General features: G+C 35.0%; 9 protein-coding genes and 5 non-coding genes across 14 annotated transcripts; 11 read left to right on the top strand and 3 right to left on the bottom strand.

Annotated features, from left to right (window-relative positions):
• Window positions 1-294: 294 nt before the first annotated feature.
• On the top strand, window positions 295-576 carry HYPBUDRAFT_151993 (uncharacterized protein; the record flags this gene model as incomplete). Its single annotated transcript, XM_020220786.1, has 1 exon — window positions 295-576. A coding segment is annotated over one exon (266 nt), but the record flags the coding sequence as incomplete, so codon positions are not given.
• Window positions 577-758: 182 nt separating this feature from the next.
• HYPBUDRAFT_151992 (uncharacterized protein) lies at window positions 759-1584 on the top strand. The gene has a single exon (XM_020220785.1). It carries the CDS (start codon window positions 790-792, stop codon window positions 1543-1545), a length of 756 nt encoding a protein of 251 aa, XP_020077642.1. The 5' UTR covers window positions 759-789; the 3' UTR covers window positions 1546-1584.
• A 259-nt stretch (window positions 1585-1843) lies between these two features.
• HYPBUDRAFT_106503 (putative lipase) lies at window positions 1844-2884 on the top strand (the record flags this gene model as incomplete). The annotated part of the gene is made up of 1 exon (XM_020218488.1): window positions 1844-2884. The coding sequence occupies one exon, from the start codon at window positions 1844-1846 to the stop codon at window positions 2882-2884; it is 1041 nt and encodes a 346-aa protein (XP_020077641.1).
• A 106-nt stretch (window positions 2885-2990) lies between these two features.
• ARH2 (NADPH-adrenodoxin reductase) lies at window positions 2991-4601 on the bottom strand (the record flags this gene model as incomplete). Its single annotated transcript, XM_020222490.1, is given in 2 exon segments — window positions 2991-4459; window positions 4479-4601. 2 exon segments carry the CDS (start codon window positions 4516-4518, stop codon window positions 2991-2993), a joined length of 1509 nt encoding a protein of 502 aa, XP_020077640.1. The 5' UTR covers window positions 4519-4601.
• A 1595-nt stretch (window positions 4602-6196) lies between these two features.
• HYPBUDRAFT_t71 lies at window positions 6197-6268 on the top strand. Its single transcript has one exon. It is a non-coding gene; the product is annotated as a tRNA-Asp (tRNA).
• A 19-nt stretch (window positions 6269-6287) lies between these two features.
• HYPBUDRAFT_t72 lies at window positions 6288-6358 on the top strand. The gene has a single exon. It is a non-coding gene; the product is annotated as a tRNA-Gly (tRNA).
• Window positions 6359-7479: 1121 nt separating this feature from the next.
• Window positions 7480-7911, top strand: LSM6 (U4/U6-U5 snRNP complex subunit; the record flags this gene model as incomplete). Its single annotated transcript, XM_020219550.1, has 2 exons — window positions 7480-7711; window positions 7765-7911. The coding sequence occupies 2 exons, from the start codon at window positions 7480-7482 to the stop codon at window positions 7785-7787; spliced, it is 255 nt and encodes an 84-aa protein (XP_020077639.1). The 3' UTR covers window positions 7788-7911.
• Window positions 7912-8174: 263 nt separating this feature from the next.
• Window positions 8175-8611, top strand: ATP17 (F1F0 ATP synthase subunit f). The gene has a single exon (XM_020220784.1). It carries the CDS (start codon window positions 8215-8217, stop codon window positions 8425-8427), a length of 213 nt encoding a protein of 70 aa, XP_020077638.1. The 5' UTR covers window positions 8175-8214; the 3' UTR covers window positions 8428-8611.
• A 1903-nt stretch (window positions 8612-10514) lies between these two features.
• KIN2 (serine/threonine protein kinase) lies at window positions 10515-14981 on the top strand (the record flags this gene model as incomplete). The annotated part of the gene is made up of 5 exons (XM_020218490.1): window positions 10515-10926; window positions 11098-11196; window positions 11269-12606; window positions 12730-14100; window positions 14140-14981. The coding sequence occupies 5 exons, from the start codon at window positions 10515-10517 to the stop codon at window positions 14979-14981; spliced, it is 4062 nt and encodes a 1353-aa protein (XP_020077637.1).
• Window positions 14982-15967: 986 nt separating this feature from the next.
• HYPBUDRAFT_95922 (uncharacterized protein) lies at window positions 15968-17140 on the bottom strand (the record flags this gene model as incomplete). The annotated part of the gene is made up of 1 exon (XM_020223958.1): window positions 15968-17140. A coding segment is annotated over one exon (1173 nt), but the record flags the coding sequence as incomplete, so codon positions are not given.
• A 363-nt stretch (window positions 17141-17503) lies between these two features.
• On the bottom strand, window positions 17504-18487 carry INO2 (Ino2p; the record flags this gene model as incomplete). The annotated part of the gene is made up of 1 exon (XM_020218408.1): window positions 17504-18487. The coding sequence occupies one exon, from the start codon at window positions 18485-18487 to the stop codon at window positions 17504-17506; it is 984 nt and encodes a 327-aa protein (XP_020077635.1).
• Window positions 18488-20773: 2286 nt separating this feature from the next.
• Window positions 20774-20854, top strand: HYPBUDRAFT_t73. Its single transcript has one exon. It is a non-coding gene; the product is annotated as a tRNA-Gly (tRNA).
• A 2162-nt stretch (window positions 20855-23016) lies between these two features.
• Window positions 23017-23088, top strand: HYPBUDRAFT_t74. Its single transcript has one exon. It is a non-coding gene; the product is annotated as a tRNA-Asp (tRNA).
• A 19-nt stretch (window positions 23089-23107) lies between these two features.
• On the top strand, window positions 23108-23178 carry HYPBUDRAFT_t75. The gene has a single exon. It is a non-coding gene; the product is annotated as a tRNA-Gly (tRNA).
• The last annotated feature ends 1410 nt before the right edge of the window (window positions 23179-24588 follow it).

Below are 24588 nucleotides of genomic sequence, written 5' to 3'. Positions count from 1 at the left end.
GATCCGGGTTCCAGCGATGGCTTCATCCTAGCGTCAATCTTTCAATATAGCCGTGTCTTTCTTGATATCCTCCAATCTGATAATAACTTTGTTTTGATTCTAAAGCTTTATAACTGGGTACGCGTTTGCAGCTTGGGTTTTTTTTTTACAGTTTTACAGTTGAATTTTTCTCTTCTTTCAAAAAAAATTGAAAACTTTCAAACTTCATTTACAACATCAGGTCGTTATTCAAGTCTTACAGATAGTGCTCAAGTGTACTCCAGTGTCACAGATAATACTCTAGTATGGGAAATATCATGTCGGTCTCATTTGCTCCTGAATGTACGGAGGCCAAAAACAAGTACGATGATTGTTTCAACCAATGGTACACCGAGAAGTTTCTTCAAGGAAAGTCGATGCAAAATGAATGTGTTGAATTGTGGGAAGACTACACCACTTGTGTCAACACTGCTTTGGCAAAACATAAGATCAAGCCAATGTTAGATAAAGCCAGGGAAGATCAACCATTTACCTCTGAGCAAATAAACCTGGGGACCGAAGGTGAAAACGAAAAGAAATAACCGGAGAAGAAGTAAGCATTGCAAAGAAATATTTCCTGGTTTATGTCCATTTGTAAATAGAATTAATGTATAATGTCCTTGTCTATATGTGTTTGTACTGTAGAAATAAATTGTGGTGTACGGGTGTGTTTTTCCTTAACTTGAAAAAAAAAATTTCAAAGCATACCAATCTTAGAAGCTAAACTAGCATTCTTAAGAGTAACTTTAGCTAGTATAAGCCAAATACACTATGCTTGTGGAGGAGGTACCGAAAAGCAGTAAGTCTGGAAACTCTACTGTATACTTCTCGTCGCTGATTAATCTCACAGCTAGACCTTCAGCCTTTTCGGGGATTAATTCAATTCAACGGGATGGGTCTCCACAATTAGGACAAGAACAAGAAGACGGTAATGATCAGCCGAATAACAGTAGGATGTCTAAGAACCGAGCCAAAGTCAACTATAATTTGAATGATTTGATGAATGCCCAGACCCAAACCAATAATAACGTCACCAATAGAAATACCCCATTGAAATCGTCACAACAAATACAACTAGAAAAAATAGCAACAAGGAGAATGAATGAGCTTAATAGAGAGACTCCTTCCTCTTCATTTGACTTGCCCAAGAACTTTTCTTACCAAAGTGTTCATTCGAAAAATAAGTCCCTGATCGATAAGAAATCCAGGTTGGGTAATACCCCCACCACGAAAAAGATTTTGGCGGCACGAAGAAACTTAAACTCATATTTCGAAGAAGAGAGAAATTTGATGTCGGTGAATTCAATATTGAGTGTCCATTATCAGTTTCTTGAAGGTGATTCCACCATTGCCGAGCCTCCATCCAAAAAACAGAAGAATGTTCAACGTTTTAAGCCTTTCAAACCTAGATTAAAGCTTTGTTGCATATGTGGACTTAATTCACCATACTCTAGATGTACTCTATGCGGATTATTTTCTTGTAGCGTCAAATGTAATAGACTTCACCAAGAATCAAGATGTATTTAAAACTATATAATTATATTACGATTAATGAATAGACTTTTCTCAGAATATTAAGTAATGTAAGTTATGATTTTATGCTTCGAGTGAAATTTATTTCATTTTTGTTAAATTTGGTAAATTATTGATTAAAAATTGTGTCAAAGCCAGTAACAGAATTGCGACAAACGATAAAAGTTGCAAAAAATGATTATTTTTTGAAGTTCGATGTAACCTACCATAAATTTACCATCTTTTAAATACATAAATAACCATGCTTCTACAATTCTTTAGATGTCATGGAGTTGTAGTCTCTAGAACGATCATGCTCTGGAAAAACTTTTTAACATACAGTCTTACAGCTCTATTCGTATCGGCAATTCCAATTGAAAGCTCAAATACAAGCTTGACTGCAAGTAGTTCCTACCTGGAATATAATGACTTGGTTGATTATGCCAATATTGCTTCGATTGCTTATTGCTTGAAAAGAGGCCTTGGTCCAGGTGAGCTTGGAAACAGTGACACTAATTGTCCCTTGAAAAAATGTAAGCAGCCAAAGTATAAAAACATTCAAGTACTTGCAACTTTTGACTTTAATGACTGGGGGGAAGTGGGTTCAGGGTATTACGCAATTGATCATCCTTCCAAAAGAATCTTGCTAGTTTTCAGAGGTACTTCTTCCACCAGAGATTGGATTGGTGATTTTGATACTGTTCCGGTAAAATATGAACCAATGGTGAACTCTGGTAAATACTTCAAAGGCAGATCAAAGAAAGTAAGTTGTGAAGGATGTATGGCTCACAGGGGTTTCTATAACTTTGTCAGAAATAACTGTGCCAAAGTTATAAGTGAAGTTGCTGATTTGAAAGATGCAAATCCTGATTATAAATTGGTTATTGTTGGTCATTCTTTGGGGGCTGCTTTGGCGCTTTTAAGTGGAATTGAGTTTCAAATGATGGGCTTGGACCCTTTGGTTGTTTCATTTGGAGGTCCTAAAGTAGGTAATGCTGAACTTATGAATTTTGCTGATACTCATTTTAATACGCATAAAACTATTTCACATATCAATGCTAATGGTCGCTTCAAATCTGGTTTTATTAGAGTAACCCATAAAAATGATATGGTTCCATACCTTCCTCCAACAAGTTATCTTTTCGAACATGGTGGTTTCGAATACTTTATCAATAAGAAAAATTTACCTCATAACCCTGAAAATGTTGAAAGAAGAGGTAAAAACTATGTCGTTAATGGTATCAGCCAAGAAGCATTTCCAAGTTTAGGCAAGATGTGGCCCGATTCAATGGGGAAGAATGAACATACTCATTACTTGATGAAGATAACTGGATGTGATGATAAACTCAAATAGATTTTACATCTCCGTTTTCATTTCTTTGGCTTTATATAGACAAGATTCCAAATACATTTTGTTAAAAATTATATGTATATGATTATTTACATGTAAGCAGTTTCAATCAATTGTTAGCAATTTGAATCATTTCGCTAGTGTTGACAACTTTTTCCCTAGTCTTACCTAATTTTTCTCCAATTTCTATCTCCTGTTCACTTAATTTTGTCCAACCATTCCAAGAAACATATTCTGTATTTTGAAGTAACTCAGTTACATCTGTTTTTGAAGAAGCCGAAGTATGCACATCATTAGTAAGGTCTTCTAAAATTTGATCAGCAGTCTCAAATGATTCCATCATCGTCGTAGCTATAACACCTTTTGGCCCCTTTTTAATCCAGCCCGCTGTATACCAACCTTTTTTATAGTTAAAATTATGGGGATTTTCACCGCCAGTTTCATTTAATAATATACGACCTTCATGGTTTAATAATCTATTTTGATGGGTATCAAATGAAACATCTACATCATCGAACCCAGTCAAAGGTGATCCTTGGTATCCAATTGAAAGAATCACTAACTCATTTTTAACAGTTTCAATAGCAGCTTCTTCTGAAGAAACTATAGAAGTTTTATTAGTAAGTGTATCATGTTTTAAAGTGTTTAACCTGACTCTAGTTGCGGCTAACAAGTTATCATCATTTGGATTTTTCACAAATTCAATAGGACTCTTTAAGTATTGTAAGGACCAAGTTTTAGTATCAGGGTCCAGTTGAGCACTTTCTGATGATTGCTTAGAATACTTTTCTAAGATCCCAATTTTTCTCTTATCAACTCTGCCCAAGTTTTTAACGAATGGTTGGATTTCGTCCATGACTTTTTCATCAACTGGAATGAATTTTACTTTATTTTTTTTTGATAATTCTAATAATTCTCTTACTTCTTTATTAGAGAAAGCAGACTCAAGTAAACCCCTTCTTGCCATGATATTGACGTTTTTCACTGAGCTATTACGAAGAGCTTTGACTGCCCTAGAGCAAATATCAGTGGGGTTCCAGTGTGAATCAGGATCAGCCAAAAGAACTCTGGCAACATCAAGTGCAACATTACCATTACCAACAATAGTTACGTCTTCTATTTTACTTAGATCTGGAGGAGTGAAATGGTTGGAATCACAATCTGGATGCCCGTTGTACCAGTTGACAAATTGACGAGCAGATATCACTCCTGGTAATTCATTACCAGGAATTTTTAATTGATTATCTGCGCTAGTACAGCCATATGACAAGACTATTGAATGATAATTTTTCTGTAAATCAACAAGGTTAATATCCTCACCGATATTAACATTCCCAAAGAATCTTACCTGGTGATTTTCTTCATCCGATGGTGAAAACTTTGCCATTAAATTATCTAAATATTCCTCGCAATTTTTAACTTCAGGGTGATCTGGGGCAACACCATATCTACTCAATCCATAAGGAGCAGGAAGCCTATCGAAAATGTCAACATGCAATTTGAATTGATCTTTGGGTGAGCTTTTATTCAATAAATGGTGTGCTACATAAAAACCGGCCGGTCCAGCTCCAACCACCGCTATGTTATAAGAGGGTACATTTTGAAAGTAGTGTGCGGTTTGGCTGAATGCTCTCCATTGAAAATTAGTCAGTGACGCTGGATTGAATATTCTAATATTAGCTTTGGGTATCATCAAGAATTCAATGGGTTAGTTAAGCTCAATGGAAACATTTGGTAATTTTTTTTTTTTTTCATTTATGATTTTTTTTCTGGAGTTGATTCATGGCTCACGAAAATCCGGAGTATGGACAAATGGCTGCAATACTACTCGAAATATGCTTAATAGTGCATGAACAATTCATACTACTATTGTAACTAAAATATTCGTTAATTTGCTTCTTGTGCTTTTCTTTTTTGATTTTCAAACCTTCATACAATAACTTTATCGAGAAGATGGGTAATTTTTTTAAATAGTAAGTTCGTCTTTCTCTTTTGGAAGAAGATGATTTCGACGAAAACAGATAAGAGTGGTCCATAAAAAGATAAATGAAGCTCGTTTCTATTTTAAAAGGAAACTAATGATAATATCTCGATTATATGATGTCAGACCGTGAAGGTCTGGCGGTGATGTCTGGGCCTGATTTACATCAAGGCAGATCACAGACATCATCAAGCTGAGGTTTAAGCAAAGCTTACAAACATGTGAAACAACATCGGATGAGAGCGTCTTTTACGAGAACAAGTATATAAATAAGTAGGCATTTCCTCATCTGATGGAAATGCCTTGAAGACTTTTTGTGGTGTGGACCTTCATGGCTAATCCCATTGGTTAATGGATTGAAGAGTGGGTCGATGCCCTACAGAGAGTTTTCATTCGGTAATGACAATAACATATATATTTAATTTATGGCTTTTATTATATTAGTATTAATTGAAATAAAGTTATTCTCCCTTTAATAACAGCTAAAAGATTAATCTAATTAGTAAATTAATCCACCACTAATCGTTATTAGTATGTATCTGACTAATAGCTAATTGCGTGTGTTATGGTCGTCCAGTCTGGTACAGGTACTTACTACGTAGATTCTTGAGGACGACAGAGGTCTGATCTACCCACATAACCCGATATATGAATATACTTCAATGTACATTTCTCTCTAATCAACCAGGTTATTGCAATACATTTTTATGAAATATTACAAGGGGAAGTCGAAAGCAATATAAGTCAAGAAACTTAGGGTAATCTAAGTAGAATCAAAGAGAATTCTTCGAAATCCCCATGCTTTGTGGTCAATGGTTGCAAAATGGCCCTCACTTGACTCTTGGTGAAAGACAGCTGAGGGTTGATTGATGGTCTTTTCTGTGGAAAAGAGCCAATAATAGATTCTGTTCATTAATCTTTCGGAAAGGTAAACATAGTATTAGAAGTTGGCTAAGAACTCACAAACTTCATATTGCAGGACACCTTGTTATTATCACTATATTCGTTGAAAATCCACTTTTAAGCCCTCGGAATAAAACAATTTAGCCAAGTTACGTTTCAGAAGCAATTTTAAGATTCTGTAACCGCTCCTGGTGAATTAATTAAAATTGAAAAAGAAAATTTTGTTTCAACAGCCTTTTTCATGTAAAATTTCGAAAATTTCTTGGCTCAAACTAAAGTATGCTTGTAAGTTATTACATATTGCCAGAAATCACTAACGATTAAAGAATAATTCTGATAAATGAAAAAATCGGCAAACAGCTACTATTTTTCTTATGTTCTATAATATTAGCGCTCATAAAAATCTAGGTATTTTCTTTGACATGAAATCTTCCGTGATAGTTTAGTGGCTAGAATTACCGTTTGTCGCATGGTAGACCGGGGTTCAATTCCCCGTCGCGGAGCATTTTCTTACCATNCACTGCGCAAATGGTTTAGTGGTAAAATCCAACGTTGCCATCGTTGGGCCCCCGGTTCGATTCCGGGTTTGCGCATTTCTTTTTGCATATTTTGTATTTCTATAGATTGCCCATTAATTGCTTTAGTTTTTTGTTCAGGAGGTTTGAACTATCAAAATGGTTGAATCTACAAAGAATAAATTACCATCAGGAAGAAAAAGTTCGAGCTTCGCTCTAGGTGTACGGAGGGAATCCTGTCAAGCATAATTTTTTTCTGCTTGCATCTATTATGATAAAGAACAGACATAAATAGCTTGTTACAAGATAAGAATAGCTGACGAAAAGCATGAGAAATTTTCAAAAGAGCAATACAGATATATCTGTAGGAACAACTGTGTATACCGATATTTTAAGGGGATTCGGGATATTCGTTTTTTTACTAAATAGTAGCAACACCGTTATAGGATCTATAAGAAGTCCGGATAAAGACGAACGAGTAGACGAATACTTATTACTACATAGTTGCATGGTATGCGGCGGTACCGGTTGAATTCCAATCTGATATATATCAGGTCAACCAAGGACTATTCTCAATGAGAAGGCAAAGCACAACTTCCGAGGGACGATTGAATTAATCCAGGGGAAGGAGAATGAATTCGAGTTGTGTCGATCATGAAGATATGTCGATTATGTCTGATTAATTATCGATCACACACAGAAGGCTGGGGGCTAAACAGAATGGGACAAATTCTTTTGGGATCAGAATAACCATCTTCAGATTCAGAATTATCATAATCATCATCATCAAAGTTATCATCATGATTTTCCAGCTCAGGGACTTTTAAGGAACCGTTCAACGATCCCTTGGGATATCATCAAATAAAAACATAGAATTCGGTAGATACATTCTATCTTATATTTAATATTGTTATAGTTGTATAGGTTATCCCCATAACCAAAGAACCTACATAAGAGTTATCCGCTAAATGTACTTAATACTTGGATCACGCTCCCGTATTGAAATTGGTGATTGTGCAACCATTATACGACGTTTATCTTAATATCAGTGGTGGAGTTTGCAGTTGCAAAAATTGCAGCAAATTTGGTGTACGAAACCAGTATCGTGGTTTGCGCACACCTCTTTTCATTTTTTTCCAAACTTATTTCAAAATCAAAGTGACAAAAGATTAACTGGTTTACAACACAAGCCAATCAGGATGACAGACGTTGTGACACCAAGTGCAAGCATTACCAAGACCAATCCATCCAATTTCCTAAGCACCATCATTGGAAGTTCGGTAGTGGTCAAATTACATAATGGAGTTGAATACTCTGGTAACTTACAAAGTATAGATGGATACATGAATATTGTTTTGGACGATGCCAAAGAACACGTTGGGGGTATTGAAAGCAGAACTTATGGAGATGTTTTCATCAGAGGAAATAACGGTATGTGCCATTGATCTTACAAAAAAAAAGATTTATTACTAACCAAACTCTAGTGTTATACATAAGTGAAGCTTAACTGATGAACTAATGACTTTGTATATTACTTTAATATAAGCAAAAACTGTATGTACGGGTGCTGTAGCCAGAAAGGGTAGGATGGTGCGCGCGTCACGTGACCGCCGTAGTAGTGCACAGACCAAGTCCACCAACGAATGAGAAAGCGAGAAAGAGTGGGAAACCCGAATTTTGTTAGCGCGCTACAAGTTTTCAATTCAAAAAAAAAAAAGAGAAGAAAAGAATTGGAAATACTTGATAGGCTTTTTCATTCAATAGATTAAGAATCAATCATGTCCTTTATTATTAGAAGACAATTGTCTACCTTGATTCCACCAAAGGTTGCTTCCGCCAAGGTATGTTTGAGAAAATGAGAAGCAGATTATTTAGTGGACCGAATAAATACTAACATTTGATAGAATATTGGCTCTAATCCAAATGCCAAAAGAATGGCAGATGTTGTTTCTTTCTATAAGAAATTACCAACTGGACCAGCACCAGGATTCAAGAAACCAACCACTCCATGGGGCAAATATAAAGCTGCCTATTTCGAAGGTGATAATGCTTCTGGTAAACCATTGATTCATTTAGCCATTGCTGTTATTCTTTTTGGTTACACTTGGGAATACCAATCCCATTTGAAACATCACAAAGATCATTAAATGGTTGACTAATGATTTCATGAAATAACAAATATCCAAAATATAATTTTGAAATAAAATAAAAATATTCTTTAACGATCCGATTAGATTAAGGAAAAAATGTCTATTCCTTGAAGTTTATATTTCTCTTTTCATCATCCAGATGAGGTTTCTATTCATTAAAATAAACATTACTTAAATTAGACTGTTGTAGACGATCCCATAAGCTTTCGTTAAACTTTTGAGTTAGACCTTAAACTTTTGAGTTAGACCTTAAACTTTTGAGTTAGACCTTAAACTTTTGAGTTAGACCTGAAAATTTTGAGTCAGACCTTAAACTTTTGAGCTAGACCTTAAACTTTTGAGCTAGACCTTAAACTTTTGAGCTAGACCTTAAACTTCAGATTAAACTTGTCAAAAAAAAAAGACCCGCACACCAGGGGCTTCCCCCTTTCGCTTTTTTCACGATTTCCTACAACCAACATCGACTAGACCTACAATTGGTTGTCAATCCGATCATATGTCGATCAGAAGTATATTTAGCATGCCGAGCTGGGCTGTTTACAGATACCTTACAAAATGCTCTGTTCTCCTAGCAAAAATGACTAAATGGAGTAATTCTTTCAGATCGTGAAGGATGAATTCTATTTTCTTTCGTTTTTTGTTGGTTTACTTCCTTCTTTTCCAGTCCCGGCTCGTGTAATCATCTTTACAACAAGCCTGAACCGACTCAAGTCAATTGAGCTAGTCAGCTTACCCAGCTCTTCGCCGTGTTCAGCGCAAACAAGACGGAACTTGAAAAAAAAAAAAAAAAAAAACCAACGAAAAAACAACCAAAAACAACGAAAAAAGGTTGGATCCCTGTTCAAGCCAGCAACTTAAAATGAATCACTTCAAATGAAACTAATAATACGGCAATGTACAAGTCCTATTTTTACCATTCATCTACTTAGCACAGATTCAACCCCCATTCAACCACCCAACACACAATCCTCTGTTTTGCATCGCTTTTATTAGTGCAAAACTACCCCCGGCCCCCCGGTTTGGTGGTCGGTTGTGCGTAAGCCTTGATTTACGGTCACCCTTCCCCCAAGCCTGGGACTCCCCTTACTGTAGAACTAAGATATATTGTGAGCAGTCTAACAAAGCTGAATGCTCCATCCGGAGAACAGCCAAGCTAGCTCATTTCACCTAGCACCCTCATTTCATCTGGGTCTCCCATTTCATCTGGGTCTCCCATTTCATCTGAGATTACTGGCTGCAAACTGGGATGCTTGTTGAAGTGCTCTTTTCATCGATGTTTGGGTGCTCGTCCCCCGTGACTGCCCCCGTTAACACCCCCGGAACTGCTCTGCCCGGCGCTGCGTCCTGCTTATAGAATCAGACAGCAAAAAAAAAAAAAAAAAAAAGTGAGAAAATCAAAAGGAAGCTTTGCAAAGTGTAGTTCTCTTTCTCTTTGATAATCGTTCAGAAAAAGTCGGGATTAGCTTCAATTCATCTATATCTTACATCTTTTTCATCCATCCAGGCATTCAATCCAACGTCACCGTCTTAGTTAGTGTCTCCAGCCCTTTCTGAGTGTGTTGCTACTGTTTTTTCCAAGCTACATCAATCACTGATAAGAAGTGAAAGGAAGTCAAAGAAAGGAAGAAAAAAAAAAGGGCCAAAAAAAGACTAATTCATTCAACACTTTTGAACCTTGATAAAGGCGGTTAGAAGCAATACATACCTTGAGATATAGAGGTATCATCTGATTGATCAATTACTGTTCATCTGTTCAATAAAGCTTGATTGGCCTATTGATTGGGACTAGTGGCGTCAAAGAAGAGAACGAAAAAAAAATTTTTTTGTTAAATTTCCCCCTTTCCCATATTCCCAACAAAGTTTTAATTGATATCTCCAGATAATCCATAGAGCACTTGTCGTCCACCATGAATACCCTGACAAATTATGAATACCAGGGCAATTCTGGTTATAATTCATCCACAGCCGCCGAACCCACTAATCGGGAAATAATCGGTGGTGGTGGTTCAAATAATGATAATGAACTCCATGGTCATCATTATAAGACTAACCCACCCGAGGGACATGGGATGGTTCCTCAACCAATGTTTACTGGTGGTGATGCGGCTGCCGCTGCCGTGGCTACTTCTTCTACCCCGACTAATTCATCTCCATCAAGCTCATCGCATCATTTCCAACAACAATTACAACCCGGTAGACCGGCTACCCCAAGAATGTTACGAAGTGTTAGTGGTTCAATGAAGAGCTCAAAAACCGACTTAAATAATGCATCCCAAAATTATAATGAGAATTTCCCCCAGTACGTGGCTGCTAGTTCTCAGTATCCAAATAATCAATCCCATTCAAGAAACTCCTCTTTACAACATCAGATTCAACAACAACAACAACAACAATTCCAACAAGCAGCTCAAAGACAGGTTCAACAACAACAAGCTAATATAACCAATAATAAAGTTAATCATAATAATAATCAAAATAGACGTATTCGCTCTAGCAGTCAAGGTGCAGTCCCTGCCTCAAGAAATTTTTCATCTTCAAATAGACCTTTACCTCCTCCAACTCCCGTCCAAATGTTCACTAACTCTCCAGAATATGATCAATCTATTCAGTTGGCCCAAGCCCAAGCTCAGGCACAGGTACAGGCACAGGCACAGGCACAGGCACAAGCTCAAAAGTCAGAATTGTTGCCTCCAGCTTCCTTTACCCCTCCAATGCCAAATGACTCTGCAACTCCAAGTACTGTCTCTGCTAACCAAGGGCAAACTCGTCAACAACATCAACTGTTAGATCCTCAAAAACAAAGACAAGCTCATGCTCAACAGGCTCATGCTCAACAAGTTCATGCTCAAAAACAAAACCAGGCCCACAGTGGGGCCCATGGCCATGGAAACCATCACCATCATCAACAACAACAGCAACAACAACAAGATCAACAGCAACAGTTTCATAGAAAGTCCATTGGTGATTGGGATTTTGTGAAAACAATTGGTGCTGGTTCAATGGGTAAAGTTAAATTAGCTCAACATAATTCAACTTATGAACTTTGTGCTGTTAAGATTGTACCAAGAGCTGCTAAGTTATATCAAAGAGCTCATGCAGATGATCCTCCAATTACCGATGCTCAGATTAAAGCTCAAAAACAGAAAGAATTTGAAAAAGAAGTTGCTAGAGATAAACGTACGATTCGTGAAGGTGCATTGGGTAGATTATTATTCCATCCTTTTATTTGTAGATTATATGAAATGGTTCCAATGACAAACCATTATTATATGTTGTTTGAATACGTCGAAGGTGGTCAAATGTTGGATTACATTGTTAGTCATGGTTCTTTAAAAGAAAAAGCTGCTAGAAGATTTGCTCGTGGCATTGCATCAGCTTTAGATTATTGTCATAAAAATAATGTTGTTCATCGTGATTTAAAAATTGAAAATATTATGATCAATCAGAAAGGTGATATTAAAATAATTGATTTTGGTTTATCAAATTTGTATAGTCCTAAATCTGTCTTAAAAACTTATTGTGGTTCTTTATATTTTGCAGCCCCTGAATTATTAAGTGCTAAACCATATATTGGTCCAGAAGTCGATGTTTGGTCATTCGGTGTTGTATTATATGTTTTGGTTTGTGGTAAAGTTCCCTTTGATGATCAAGAAGTTGCCGTTTTACATGAAAAAATCAAACGTGGTGATGTTGAATATCCTAGTTTCTTAACAAAAGAATGCATTTCAATCCTTTCAAGAATGTTAGTTGTTGATCCAACTAAAAGAGCAACATTATATGAAATTATGCAACATCCTTGGCTCAATAAAGGTTACGATTTTACTGTTTCAAATTATGTACCAAAAAGAATACCTTTAGCATTACCATTAGATCCAGAGATTATTAAAACAATTGCATCATTTGATTTAGGTTCAGTTCAATCAATTGCTAATGAATTAACAAATATATTAAGTAGTGTTGAATACCAAATGAGTTCTGAAAATTGGTATAGAATTACTAAACAAGGGAGACCTTATGCTTCAGCTTCAAATGCTCATTTATTACCTGATCCAACTGGTGGTTTCCATCCATTAGTTTCGATTTATTATTTGGTTGACGAAATGAAAAAACGTAAGAAAGCTAAAGAAGAAGCCATCAAAGCACAATTACAACAACACGCTGAGCATCGTCAACGTCGTCAACAACAACAAGACCAAGCTGCTGTTGCCTCCGCTAGTGCTAAACCATTTACTCCTTCCCCAGTTCCTTCTCAAAATCCTCAATTGGCACAAAAAGTTACTCCACAACAAAAACCATCAGGTCAACAGGTGCAACCTCAACAACCTCAACAACCTCAACCTCAACAACCTCAATCTCATCCTTACCAACCACAACCAATGTCAGAAGATCCTCCTACAAAAGTCCAACAAAATGTTCCCGAATTATCATTCCCAGAACAAGCTCATACTTCTTCGTCACCTGCAACATTTACCAGAAGCTCGCAATCACCACCTGTTCAAACCGCACATACTCAACAAAGTGAAGATGAAACTCAGAAACAGGAATCCACTCTTCCTGAACAACAACCTCATAGTCCTAGAGATTCTGGATCACCAGATACTTTGGATCCTAATGTTGCTAAAGGTCTGGGTTTCAATTCATTATTACGTAGGTTATCATCGAAGAAGTACAAGAATAGTCCAACTAATTCGCCAACCAAGAATACAACTGCCTCTCCAAATGATTCTGATAATAATGAAACTTTTGCACCACCACCAGTTCCAAGAGTTTCAGTCATTAAAGATTCGCAAGATAAAATCACTCCACAAACCAGCAATAACAGTAACCAACAGGAAATTGCGAACTCTCAAAATCTTAACCTTGATAAGAAGGATCCAATGGTTCGTCGTGGTGTAAGTATGAAGGTCACAGCTAAAGAAAAACAATCTGGCTCAAGAATTAACTTAGCATCTAATCCACCAAATAGATCCGAAAAAGCTAACGATAGAGTTAATAGAGGAGAAGAACTGGCCAATAAGGGTCATAGTCGTACTTCATCGGCTTCAAACAATAAATTCCATGGGTTCATTCCAGTCGAATACTTACCACCATTACCAAATATTAATACAAATAATCTTGATATCCCAGGTGGTAGTGGTAGTCATAGTATAAGTGTTTCTAATAGTAATGAAAAACAAGGCCTCACCGAATCTGCCTCTGGTGGTAGAAAATTACATCCAACTGCAAGAGCAAAGTCAGTCGGTGGTCATGTTAGAAAAGATTCGTACCATTCGCGCCGTGGAGGTTACACAGGACAATCACATCCACCATTACCAAACTCATTGGCATCTCAAAACAGCGATGATGGAATTAGTGATAATAATAATCAACGTGAGGAAGTATTCTTTGATGATGTTAGTTTGGATAATATTGAACACCAAGAAATCCCACAATTATCAGAACATGAAATCATTGAACAATTTAATCATGCTAAGCATAATACTATGCCATCTATAGAATATCCAAAGACCTTATTTTTGAAGGGATTTTTCAGTGTTCAAACTACATCTACCAAACCTTTACCAGTTATCAGATATAATATAATTAATGTATTGAGTAAATTGGGAGTCAAATTTCAAGAAGTTAAAGGAGGATTTGTTTGTGTACATACTCCTTCATTACAAAATCAAAGTCAATCTAGATCAGGATCACCATCCGCATTACCACAAGGTCAGCAAGATACATCCGCATATAGTAATGATGTCTCAATGGCCAGCGGAACTGCCGACGAGGAAGAAGAAAGAGAAGAGGAGAAAAAATTATATGGAGATGCATTCAAGTCAACGTCATCATCATTTTATAATGAACAAAGAGAAAAACAAGAAGTTCCTACTAGAACCAAAACTCCTGATTCTACGAATGATCAAGCAAACTCATCGTTATCTAGTGGTGGACAATATACTCCACATCATCAACAATCCAAGAGTTTAAGTAGACAACCATCATTACATCTTAATACTCATTCATTATCGCCAAGTGGTAAACCTGGAGGACATAGATCGTCAAATTCCATTGGAGGTGGTCATAGACGTAAATTTTCAATTGGACAAAGTATTTTAAATTCCTATAGAAAAAAGAATGGTTCAGGGGTTAACATGCCACCAAATACACCAGCTACTGCTAAATTATCTAAACTGATGTATGCAGACGAAGAGTTGGATGATCAAGAAGTTGAAGAAGAAGATGAAGCAAGACATCAATTAACTGAAGACGATAGTGTTGATTCATTAAATAATGTAATGATTGGAGGTGGTAGTGATATGTTAATTAGTTCAAGAATTGAACATAAAGCCAAACATCAACATTCTCCAAATACCTCGATGAGTCAAGCTGGTAACCCCGAAGGTGGTGCAGTGTCAAGCACATCAAGAAAATCTCCATTGAAATTCGAAATTCATATAGTTAAAGTTCCATTAGTTGGTTTATATGGGGTTCAATTCAAAAAAGTATTAGGTAATACTTGGAACTACAAAACTTTAGCCGGGCAAGTATTAAAAGAATTGAACTTGTAATGGTGATAAAAAATTGCATTCGTTTTTTTTTTTCTTTTCTTTCTTATTCTACTTTTATTATAAATTTTCTTTCTTAATATTATTACTTCTACCTTATTCTATTTATTTATATATGGTTTAATCAAGAGCCTCTTTCTGCTTTTCTTTTTTATCTTTATTTTTATTTTTGTATTTGTTGTATTTCCCTTTATTTTGTTATTTTACTTTGTTATATTTAATGATTTTGCGTTTTACTTGTATATTTTAAGAATTCGGTATAAGGGAACCGGCTCATTCCTGACTAAAATGCTCTCCAAGGTTGTCATTAAGCAGACGTCCTATTCGTACGTAAAGCCCTCTGTATTTAAGTTTAAGCAGAAGCGGTGTTACTCAAGCAGGTGGGGATTCTTTGTTCAAGAAACAAAAAAAGGAATTTGAAGGAAATTGAAAGTTGGGGAAACGCGTAGAAGAGCAATAAATGCATGGAAAAGCAGTCAAAGTTAAATTACGAAAGTAGAATCTGATAGAAAAGGAATGATTTCAACTTATGGATTACTATATTCATAGCAAATTACGATTGTTTATTTTACATTGAAGATTGTTTAGGGGGAGTTACATAATTGTACAGAGAAATTAATCTAATTTGGGTTAATTGCTGTTGGTTGAAAAACTTCATTAAGTTGAGGCTGAGGAGATGATTCAGAAGTTTGTTTAGGAATATCGGCTTGAGTGTCTTGCTCTTGAACTGGCATGGCTTGAACTGGCATGGCTTGAACTGGGGTTTCATGAATCGGAGCTTCAACTTTTTGAATCGGAGCTTCGGTTTGTATATGAGCCGGTGCTTCAGTTTGTTCTTGACCCAAAGCCTCAGTTGGTTCTTGACCCAGAACTTCAGTTGGTTCTTGACCCAGAACTTCAGTTGGTTCTTGTTTTACATGGTCAGAATTTTCAGTTTGTTGATCGATAAAATTTTCATCAATTGGTTGAGAAGGTTGTTTTTTATTGTATCTCAAATTCAATCTTTCTTCTCTTGATAAACCAGCAGTGTAATCAGGTGCTTTATCATCATTTAACCTTTTACTTTGTCTTCTTTCGAATCTTCTTTGAGCAGCAAATTTCAAGTCTTCTTCTTCTTGTAATTTTCTTTCTTGTTCTTCTTTTATTCTTTCTTGTTCCTTTGCTTGCAACCTTGAAGATTTTTTCCTAGTTGCAATTAATCTTGACATTTCAAAATCTTTACGACGATTGGTAATAATTTTTCTTTTTTTCAACTCTATATTGAAGTAATTTTCAATGAGGTTTTTGTTTGATAATTTATTATAGATACTTTTAAATTTTGATGATTTTTTCATTTTAATTGATTTCAAAAAATCACTAAATTCATAAATATTTGAATAAACTAATTCAAATTTTACTTCGATAATATCAAATTGTTCAAATTTGAAAAAAATTTCTGGATTTGATGGAGATAATTTTCTTTTCTTTGGAATTGATAAATTTGGATAAGTTATAATTCTTTTATATAAACAAGTATCATTAAAACATAATGTAAAATCTTCTGATTGACTTGGTTTAATAATTTCCAGATAGATTGAATTTAATCTAATTAAATCATGACTTAATTTATTTTTATCAATAAAATCTCTAAAATCTTGATATTGAACAATTTCTTTAATACATAGGTAAAAAATTTCAATTTTATCCTTTATATTTAAATTATCAAATTTAGGTAAATTAACATCAATTTCAAAATTCGTTTCATTTTCATCATCTTCATTACTGCCACCCAAGGGAGTATTTGACCCAAAATACATTCTAAAAATTGGTTCAAACATATTTAGTGATTGAATTTTTTTACCTTGAATCTTTGAAATTAATGATAATTTTAATTTATTTATGAATAAAATCATATCATCAATTGGAGCAGGATTAACCATATTCAATAATTCAATTTCGAATAAGTCATTATCAAAATATTCGCTAGATAATTTAATATAACCACGACATTGATATAACCAATTAATAACATAAATATATTTAAAATCTTCTCTTAAACCTTTTAATTCGGTGAATTTATTAGATAAATGAATGGGATAGATCTTAGATAATGAATGACGTTGTTCCAAAGAACCAATAATCAATCCATTAACTGGATGATCGGTTGGAGTGTTTGATTTACTCATTATTAGCTAATGGACATAAAGGAAGGTGTAGTTGGAATTTACGCGTTGATTTTTTCAATCGATCAAAATGACCTGTAGCATTCGACCTGTACTATTCGACCTGTACTATTCGACCTATAGCACTCGACCTATAGCATTCGACATGTATTCGACGTGTAACATTCGACGTGTAGTATTCGACGTGTAGCATTCGACGTGTAGCATTCGACGTGTGTCATTCGACGTGTATCATTCGACATCAACAAGTATGTTAAACGTACGATACATTTTTCAGGACATACAAATAAATAAATAATAAATACATATTAATAACCTATACAAGAACTAAATATCATTATCATACAACACCTGGTTGTTCTATTAATTTAATAATTTTTTTAAACCATCATTTTTTGATTTAATTTTAAGTATCTCTTCGCTAATTTTAACCAAAGCAGTGTGTTTTGATAAATTAGGTAAACCATCTTTATTAAGTTGTCTTCTCTTCAGTTTCTTCTTTGATTTTGATATTGGACAAGCACTAACTTTATGATTTTTATAATCTTCAACATTGGTGATTAAACGCAAACAACGATCATAAGCCAATTTACATAATTGTCTTCTTTTTTGTTCAGAATTAGAATGATTCAATCGTTTTTGTTCCAATGTAAGTAACGGTTTTGTTGATGATCTTCTTCTCTTTTTAGTTGGTTGTTGTTGTTGTTCTTCATTATCCGAAGAATTAGGTGGAGATATTATTGATAATTGTGGAGGTTTAAATCCAACCGCCAGCGATTGTCTTGAATCCAAGGGCGTTGGAAGCTGTCTTTGTTCTTCAAATTTAGATAATGATTTTAATTGAGGATGAGAAAATGCTTCAGTAATCTCCTTCTTCAATAAGTCATGTATTGAATTTTCCTTTTTATCTTCTTCAATACTTGGCTTCATGGTATGTAAATCAAATAATTCATTATTAAATTCACTCAAATTCCCATGTTGATAACTTTGGTTATAAAATTCAAATGGATTACTATTATTAGTGGCCAAATTATCTAAAAATTTCTCTAATGCATTCGATTCACTATTACTGAAAAATTCATCAATCTCTTCTGGTTTCTGTTCCTCCTCTGATTCATCCGACGAAGAGTAGTTCCCATCGATAATCGCCTGGCGATGGAAATCAAATTGATGGGGTTGCTGACTGAACTCATTCATATACTGTTGATTCAACGCCTGCATCGATTGTAAATGCTCAATAGCATTAGTAGCCTGTTTCTGTTGTAGGGTTGAATACTTATTATAAGCTTGTTCGAAATTCATATCGGTAGATAACATATCCAAAAAGTTAGTCTCTTTTATATCCATCAAATTAAACTCTGTCATTCTGTAAACATAGGTTTTTTTTTCGTTTATTGGAATTGTCTTTTATATTTATATTTTGTAACTATCTTGATTAGCTTTTCTGGGGTAAATTATAATAGTTTCAGTTATATTGTATGTAAATTGCTAAAACGTTAAATGACTAACTAGAAATAATTCCTTTTTTTTTTTTCTTTTGTATGAGTATTCTGTCACTTTCGTTCACTTTTTCTTTTTTCTTTTTCTTCTTTTATTTTATTTTTTTTTTTTTTTTTGTTAAGTTTCTTCTTTTGAAATGACCCCACAAAAACTACAGATTTTTAAGTGAATAATAATACTTTTGTTTATCCTGAATAATTATAACTGACTAAATGAGGGGGTTGTAGCCATTCTAGAGCCCTTTTAAGCAGTTATTCTGATTTTATTTTCTGATATTCCATTGGTCCTTTCTCTTTTTCGCCCAATTTTTTTTTTTTTTTTTGAGAACTTTCCAGGCCGGCCGTGTGCAGGAACGCTCTTCGGGCATCAGCGGACATATCATGCACGCTACGGGAGCGCAGCGACGGAGTTTTCCTGCGAGTGCGGGCGTACCCCTCAGCAGCCAGGCCGGCTCCCCCCACCTCCAGGCAGCCACCGGAACTGGCAGAGTGGCGGTCACGTGTGCGCTCCAGGGTTTGTCCTGCCAGTTCCGGTCGGAGTTGTTATGCGGTAATGAGTAAACGGCCGTGGTTGACTAAGTTCAATTGTCTAAGACCATGTAGGGTATACTAAAAAGGAGGAATTAAGGTGGGATATAATAAGTAGCGAGGCGTAGATCAATGCAAACATCCTCCCCTTGTCGTACTGGTTCGTATTGGGGAGATTCAAGCTGGTATCCGTTTATTTCCCGTAGGGTTCAAGGATATTTGCAGCCACCGAGCAAGATAAAGGCAATTGAGGGGATCTTACCTGAGAAAACCAAGATCTAAATGATCATTTACTCTATAGAGTAGAATTGAACTTTTATAACATCCATAATAATGCAACCGAGTAGTAAATATTGACAGCAAGGATTGTATTGATGAAGCGAAAGCTTAACCGTTTTCTATTTTTTGTTTACAAAAATGGATATATACTTATGAACTTGAAGAATTGAAGACTAGAGATTAATATGCTATACCTTTTGGGATCATATACATATCTATAATAATGGATAGGTCAGTCACCTAGTGATCTTGAAAGACCAAAATCAACCAATTTGATTGATTTTGTAAATTTAAATTGATATTAGGTTTTAAATCAAGAGCCTGAATTTCCCGATACTGCTAATTTGTTATAAAAAGTAGAAGTAGAAACCATCGGTACGTTCTCTATTGAAAAATTTCATCCTTACTTCTTATAAAATATTTTATATTATTTCCTACCGAAAGGAGCAGATAAAATTAGGGGAACTTCACGGTTTGTTCTACTATAACATAATGAATCTAAAAAAATATTGGTTAGGTAGCGATAAATTTCTCTTTGGCTGTTTGTACAGTGGCTTTTGGTTAGTGACTCGGTGGTTAAGTTAACGGCAAGAAAAACCATCTACTGTAGAATATTTTGTATATTATACTAAGTTGCAACATATAGCCAAAAGTTGCTCAAACATTTCGTAGGAAGAGTGGTTTTGCTAAGCCATTTGCAACTAACACTGTTAATTACTGAATCAATCACCTTCTTTCTGTAGTTTATTTCAAAGTGAATGGCCCGCACCATAAGAAGTGACTATCCCAATGCAAATCAAGATCGATTTCCTCAAGTTGTAGTAAGTCACAGAGAAAAATCAGTTTGTATGAAGCATGTTTAATGCAATTTCTTATTGGTTAAATAGTACTTCCGAAGTGGTTAATAAACAACTTCCATCAATTCAAAAAAACGAGCTGCTGGCAGAAATCTTAACTAATCCAACTGAAAAGGGGAAGATTTCTCAACTTGAACGTCTTAATTCCATTCAACTCTCATCTCAACCAACTCATAATCTTTATGTTATGTTTCAATAATTCAATCACCGATAATTATTTTTTATTGAACCATCGTAAAACTTAAAGTTTGAGCTGCCATTGAAATTGAAACAGTAAATTTTCCAATACAAAAACCTTTTTTAACCAGATAAACAATATGTTATAATTAATTGCGTGTATATTTCTCTCGAATATACTTTTTACTCTGATTGATCACATATTAGACGATTTTGAATTTTGAGTTAACATCTTGGCTTGACTTAGTAAATCTCTTTCTTAAATGCTAATTTTCAACATTCAAATATAAATTGGGTGGTTGGTGTAGTGGCTAGCATATTTGCCTTCCATTGGAAGTCAGCAGATGACATGGGTTCAATTCCCGTACCACTCATTTTTTTTTCCAAGTTCTCACTTGTATCGTCCCATATCCACAACTGAACGGTTGCATATGTGGAAAGTCAAGTGTTTAACGTCCCCTGCAGTAAGGTAGGGGTTGCGCAGGTCTCACTAATGAAAAAACTGCTTAAAGTAGATAGTTATGTGGGTCAAATCTGTTGTCCAAAAAGTAGACCTAGTTTCCAAAACAGACAACCATAAAACACGCAATAAGAACCATAAAACACGCAATAAGAACCATAAAACACGCAATAAGACATTAGTCAGATACGGACTAAATCAGTTTGGTTATAAATTAATATATTATCCAGGTCAAGTTTCGCTTAGAAATATATCTTATTGCAGATAAACAAAATAGTAAAACCAAATAGTAGAACATATAATATAAAGTATTTACTAAAGAGGCTCTCATATACCTATGCCTCAACCAATGAAGTAGTCACTAGTGTCCATAGGTCACAGCGAAGTAGAAGAACACCCTTCTGACCTGGGAGTGTCTATCTAATTGTACATTTGTAATATATATGGGATGTCTTGGTGAAGCGATTTCACAGTTGGTTCTAACAAATATTATCATACGTCATAATAATGGTCTTTCTTGGTTGATCTAGTATGAACTAGATAGGGAGATCAACTACAGAACCTGGTGGCATGACATATTTGAATGTAGCTATCGTTCTCATTTTTGGCTGCTAAAAATTTCAACCCTCACCTCAGAAATTGATTATTTAATCTATAGTTTAGCGTGATTTTCTAATCAAAATACACCAAGAGTGGATTGAATATCTGGTCTATCTAGGTTCAACTAGTTTAAGATAGTTACTTAATTTCGTTTTGCAAGTTTCCTTAGTATATAATGTATTTATTTCCCAAATAAGTCAATTCTAGGTTGATTCTTTAAGGAATCACGGAGGCTAGGTTTCCTGAAACCTAGTTAGAATATTTTTGAAGCCGAAGTTTAAATTCACTTCTTCGTCGGCATCTTATGAAGGAATAGCTAGTAAAGAAATAATACTCTAACCCAACCTACAAGAGGTATAACTGTTTTCAAATAAGAATGTTTTGAAGCCTTCTAGTTTTTATATCACATATCAGAGTTTAAATTGTCAGTACATGACAACTAGTTTCTTCATACACTTTAAAAAGTTTGTTTCATATATAACTACATAGGTAACTGCTAGTTGCGAAAACACAACCAATTTGAGACGATGTCATTCGTTGGTGGGAAATTAGTGGTTGGTAAAATATCTATATTGAAGGGCTATTGCATCAGTTGTTTTTCATTTTAGTCTTCTTGGTTTGCAAGATTCCTGTATTATCCTCTTTATAACGCAAGTTTTTGGTATTAAAACATTATTATATGTCCTTATTGTTCCTTCGTTGCGGAATTCAGTAAAATGAAATACTTAAATATTCTAATTTCCAAAAATTGGGATATAAATGAGTTGGAGTTGATAAAGTACAACCAACTTCACGTTGAAGTCGATAACTTTCTGATTCAATTCTCAGGAACCAATAACTTACTATTCACTTTTAAATCTTCTTGGTCATTGTTCGCAATGGTATCCTGTTTTTAAGAAAGCTTTGGTAACTTTACTATAAAACTTCTTGAGTCTTGGTCCCTGAAATAATTTCTTTAACAGTCAAAAGTACATGCGCAATATAACTGTTAAGAAAGGAAACGATTTACAGTGTTTGGTTTTTTCACTATTTTGAGATAGAACGGGAATCAAAAGTGAAGTCAAGTGAAAGTTTAGTAATTTTTTGACATTTACTGGCATTTATTGGTGTTTTTTGCAAATTTCTATTCATTTGCATTTTATATATATTTAAAAATACACCCTAGATATGGTAAGGCTTGGATTTCAACAAAAATAAGCTAGAAAAATATTCGTAACTTATTAATAACAGTATTCCAGAATAATCTTTTGAAGTTCAAAGGTTTTTTTTATGTCGGTGACTTTTTCTATACACAACATTAATAATTTTTCAAATAAGACCAGAACTCTTACTTATTCAAAGCCAAATATCTGGAAAAGGTTATACTCAACTCTGAAATCTGCTTGTAAAAAAATTCAGAAAAAAAAACACTTTTTTCAAAGAAAATATAGTATTAGCCTTTATAAAGATCCATGTATTTTCTCTGACATGAAAACATCCGTGATAGTTTAGTGGCTAGAATTACCGTTTGTCGCATGGTAGACCGGGGTTCAATTCCCCGTCGCGGAGCATTTTCTTACCATTCGCTGCGCAAATGGTTTAGTGGTAAAATCCAACGTTGCCATCGTTGGGCCCCCGGTTCGATTCCGGGTTTGCGCATTTCTTTTTTGCATATCCTATCTCCCCATAGATAGTCTATTCATTTAGTTTTATGTTCAGTAGGTTTGAACCGTCAAAATAACTGCAAATATTTACCAAAAATTAATTACCACCAGGAAGGAAGAGATTTCGCGACAATCTTCACTATGGGTGTACGGAGGACAAAACCTCTCAAGCATAGTTTTTTTCTGCCTGAAGCATAACATATTTCTATATATGCTAAAAGCAATACATGATAAAAGACAATCTGGTCCACTCTGAGCCAGTGGTACACCTAGTTTAAGATAAAAGGTGATTCAACTAGAATGTATCAATTGTAGAACAGCGTTTGGCTTTAGAGAGTAGAATTCCTCGAAGCAATAGAACATCCTGTGTGTGATTTTGACTGTGTTATTTGAGCATACACTTGGTGTTTCAGACTTGAAACCTTATTATAGTATGATTTTGATATTTAAATGAGGGAGATCGAAGTAAAATATTTCCAGCTTTTCTATCAACTACAAAGGTTTTTAGCGACGAAGAGCAAAATCAGAAAGATGGCATTTCAATTGAACAAAAAATCAAAAGATCAAAGGCATAGTGAAACACCAGATGACGATACACACTCAGTATCTGGGGTCCAAAGAACAAGTCAAGGAAAAAACAAAGAACTATTGAAGTCGAAGCCAGTAAGACATGAAGGATTGTATAGTTCCAAAACGAAGTCTAGTAATTTTCCTTTGAGTATCTTACCGACAGGAAACGAACCACATGTTGATAAGGTGAAAGGGAAGGGCCCATCACTGTGGAATTTATCAAATGAATTCAAGAAGCGGAATAAGGAATCTTTTGATCTCGTTAAGCTAGCAAAGTCGCTAGACGAAAAGTCTTCAGAACAGGCAGATCCAGAAGAAGATCCAGAAGAAGAGTCAGACTCATATTCAGATTTTTCAAGCTCAGGCTCAGACTACGATTCAAACGGTGTTAAAAAATGCCTGCCCCAATCAAGCCGAATTGAATACAATGAGATATACATCAAAGAAATGAATAAGTTACCAAAAGATTTACAAGAGTACGTTGGATCACAGTTACAAGGAATAAAAAACTCCATGGAGAAGACAAAAGTCTTGAAACGCCTTTTGGAATATGGACTTGTAATGATACGAGATGAACCTCTTAACATTATACCAGTTTACGTTTGGGATTTAAAAATTTCACATACGTTATTTTACCAATTTTCAGGATTGTGTAAACATCCTTGTAACAAGGAGATTTTGAATCATTTAAAGATATCTAGTATTAAGTCACATGTGTATGGTATTACCCAATACATTTTGTTTCTAAGCAATGCCGGCTATAATACTATCGAAGTAACTGGTGATCTATTGGTTGAATATATTTCTTCTCGGAGAATGGTACATGGGAAGGGCA

Source organism: Hyphopichia burtonii (genome assembly GCF_001661395.1).
Source record: "Hyphopichia burtonii NRRL Y-1933 unplaced genomic scaffold HYPBUscaffold_2, whole genome shotgun sequence".
Lineage (NCBI taxonomy): Eukaryota > Fungi > Ascomycota > Pichiomycetes > Serinales > Debaryomycetaceae > Hyphopichia > Hyphopichia burtonii.
The sequence above is the reverse complement of the archived record's forward strand: the minus strand, read 5'-3'. Positions and strand labels throughout refer to the sequence as shown.

What these genes read in the sequence shown, in the direction of transcription:
- HYPBUDRAFT_151992 (XM_020220785.1), top strand. Translation starts at nt 790, where the DNA reads ATGCTTGTGGAGGAGGTACCGAAAAGCAGTAAGTCTGGAAACTCTACT.
- ATP17 (XM_020220784.1), top strand. Translation starts at nt 8,215, where the DNA reads ATGGCAGATGTTGTTTCTTTCTATAAGAAATTACCAACTGGACCAGCA.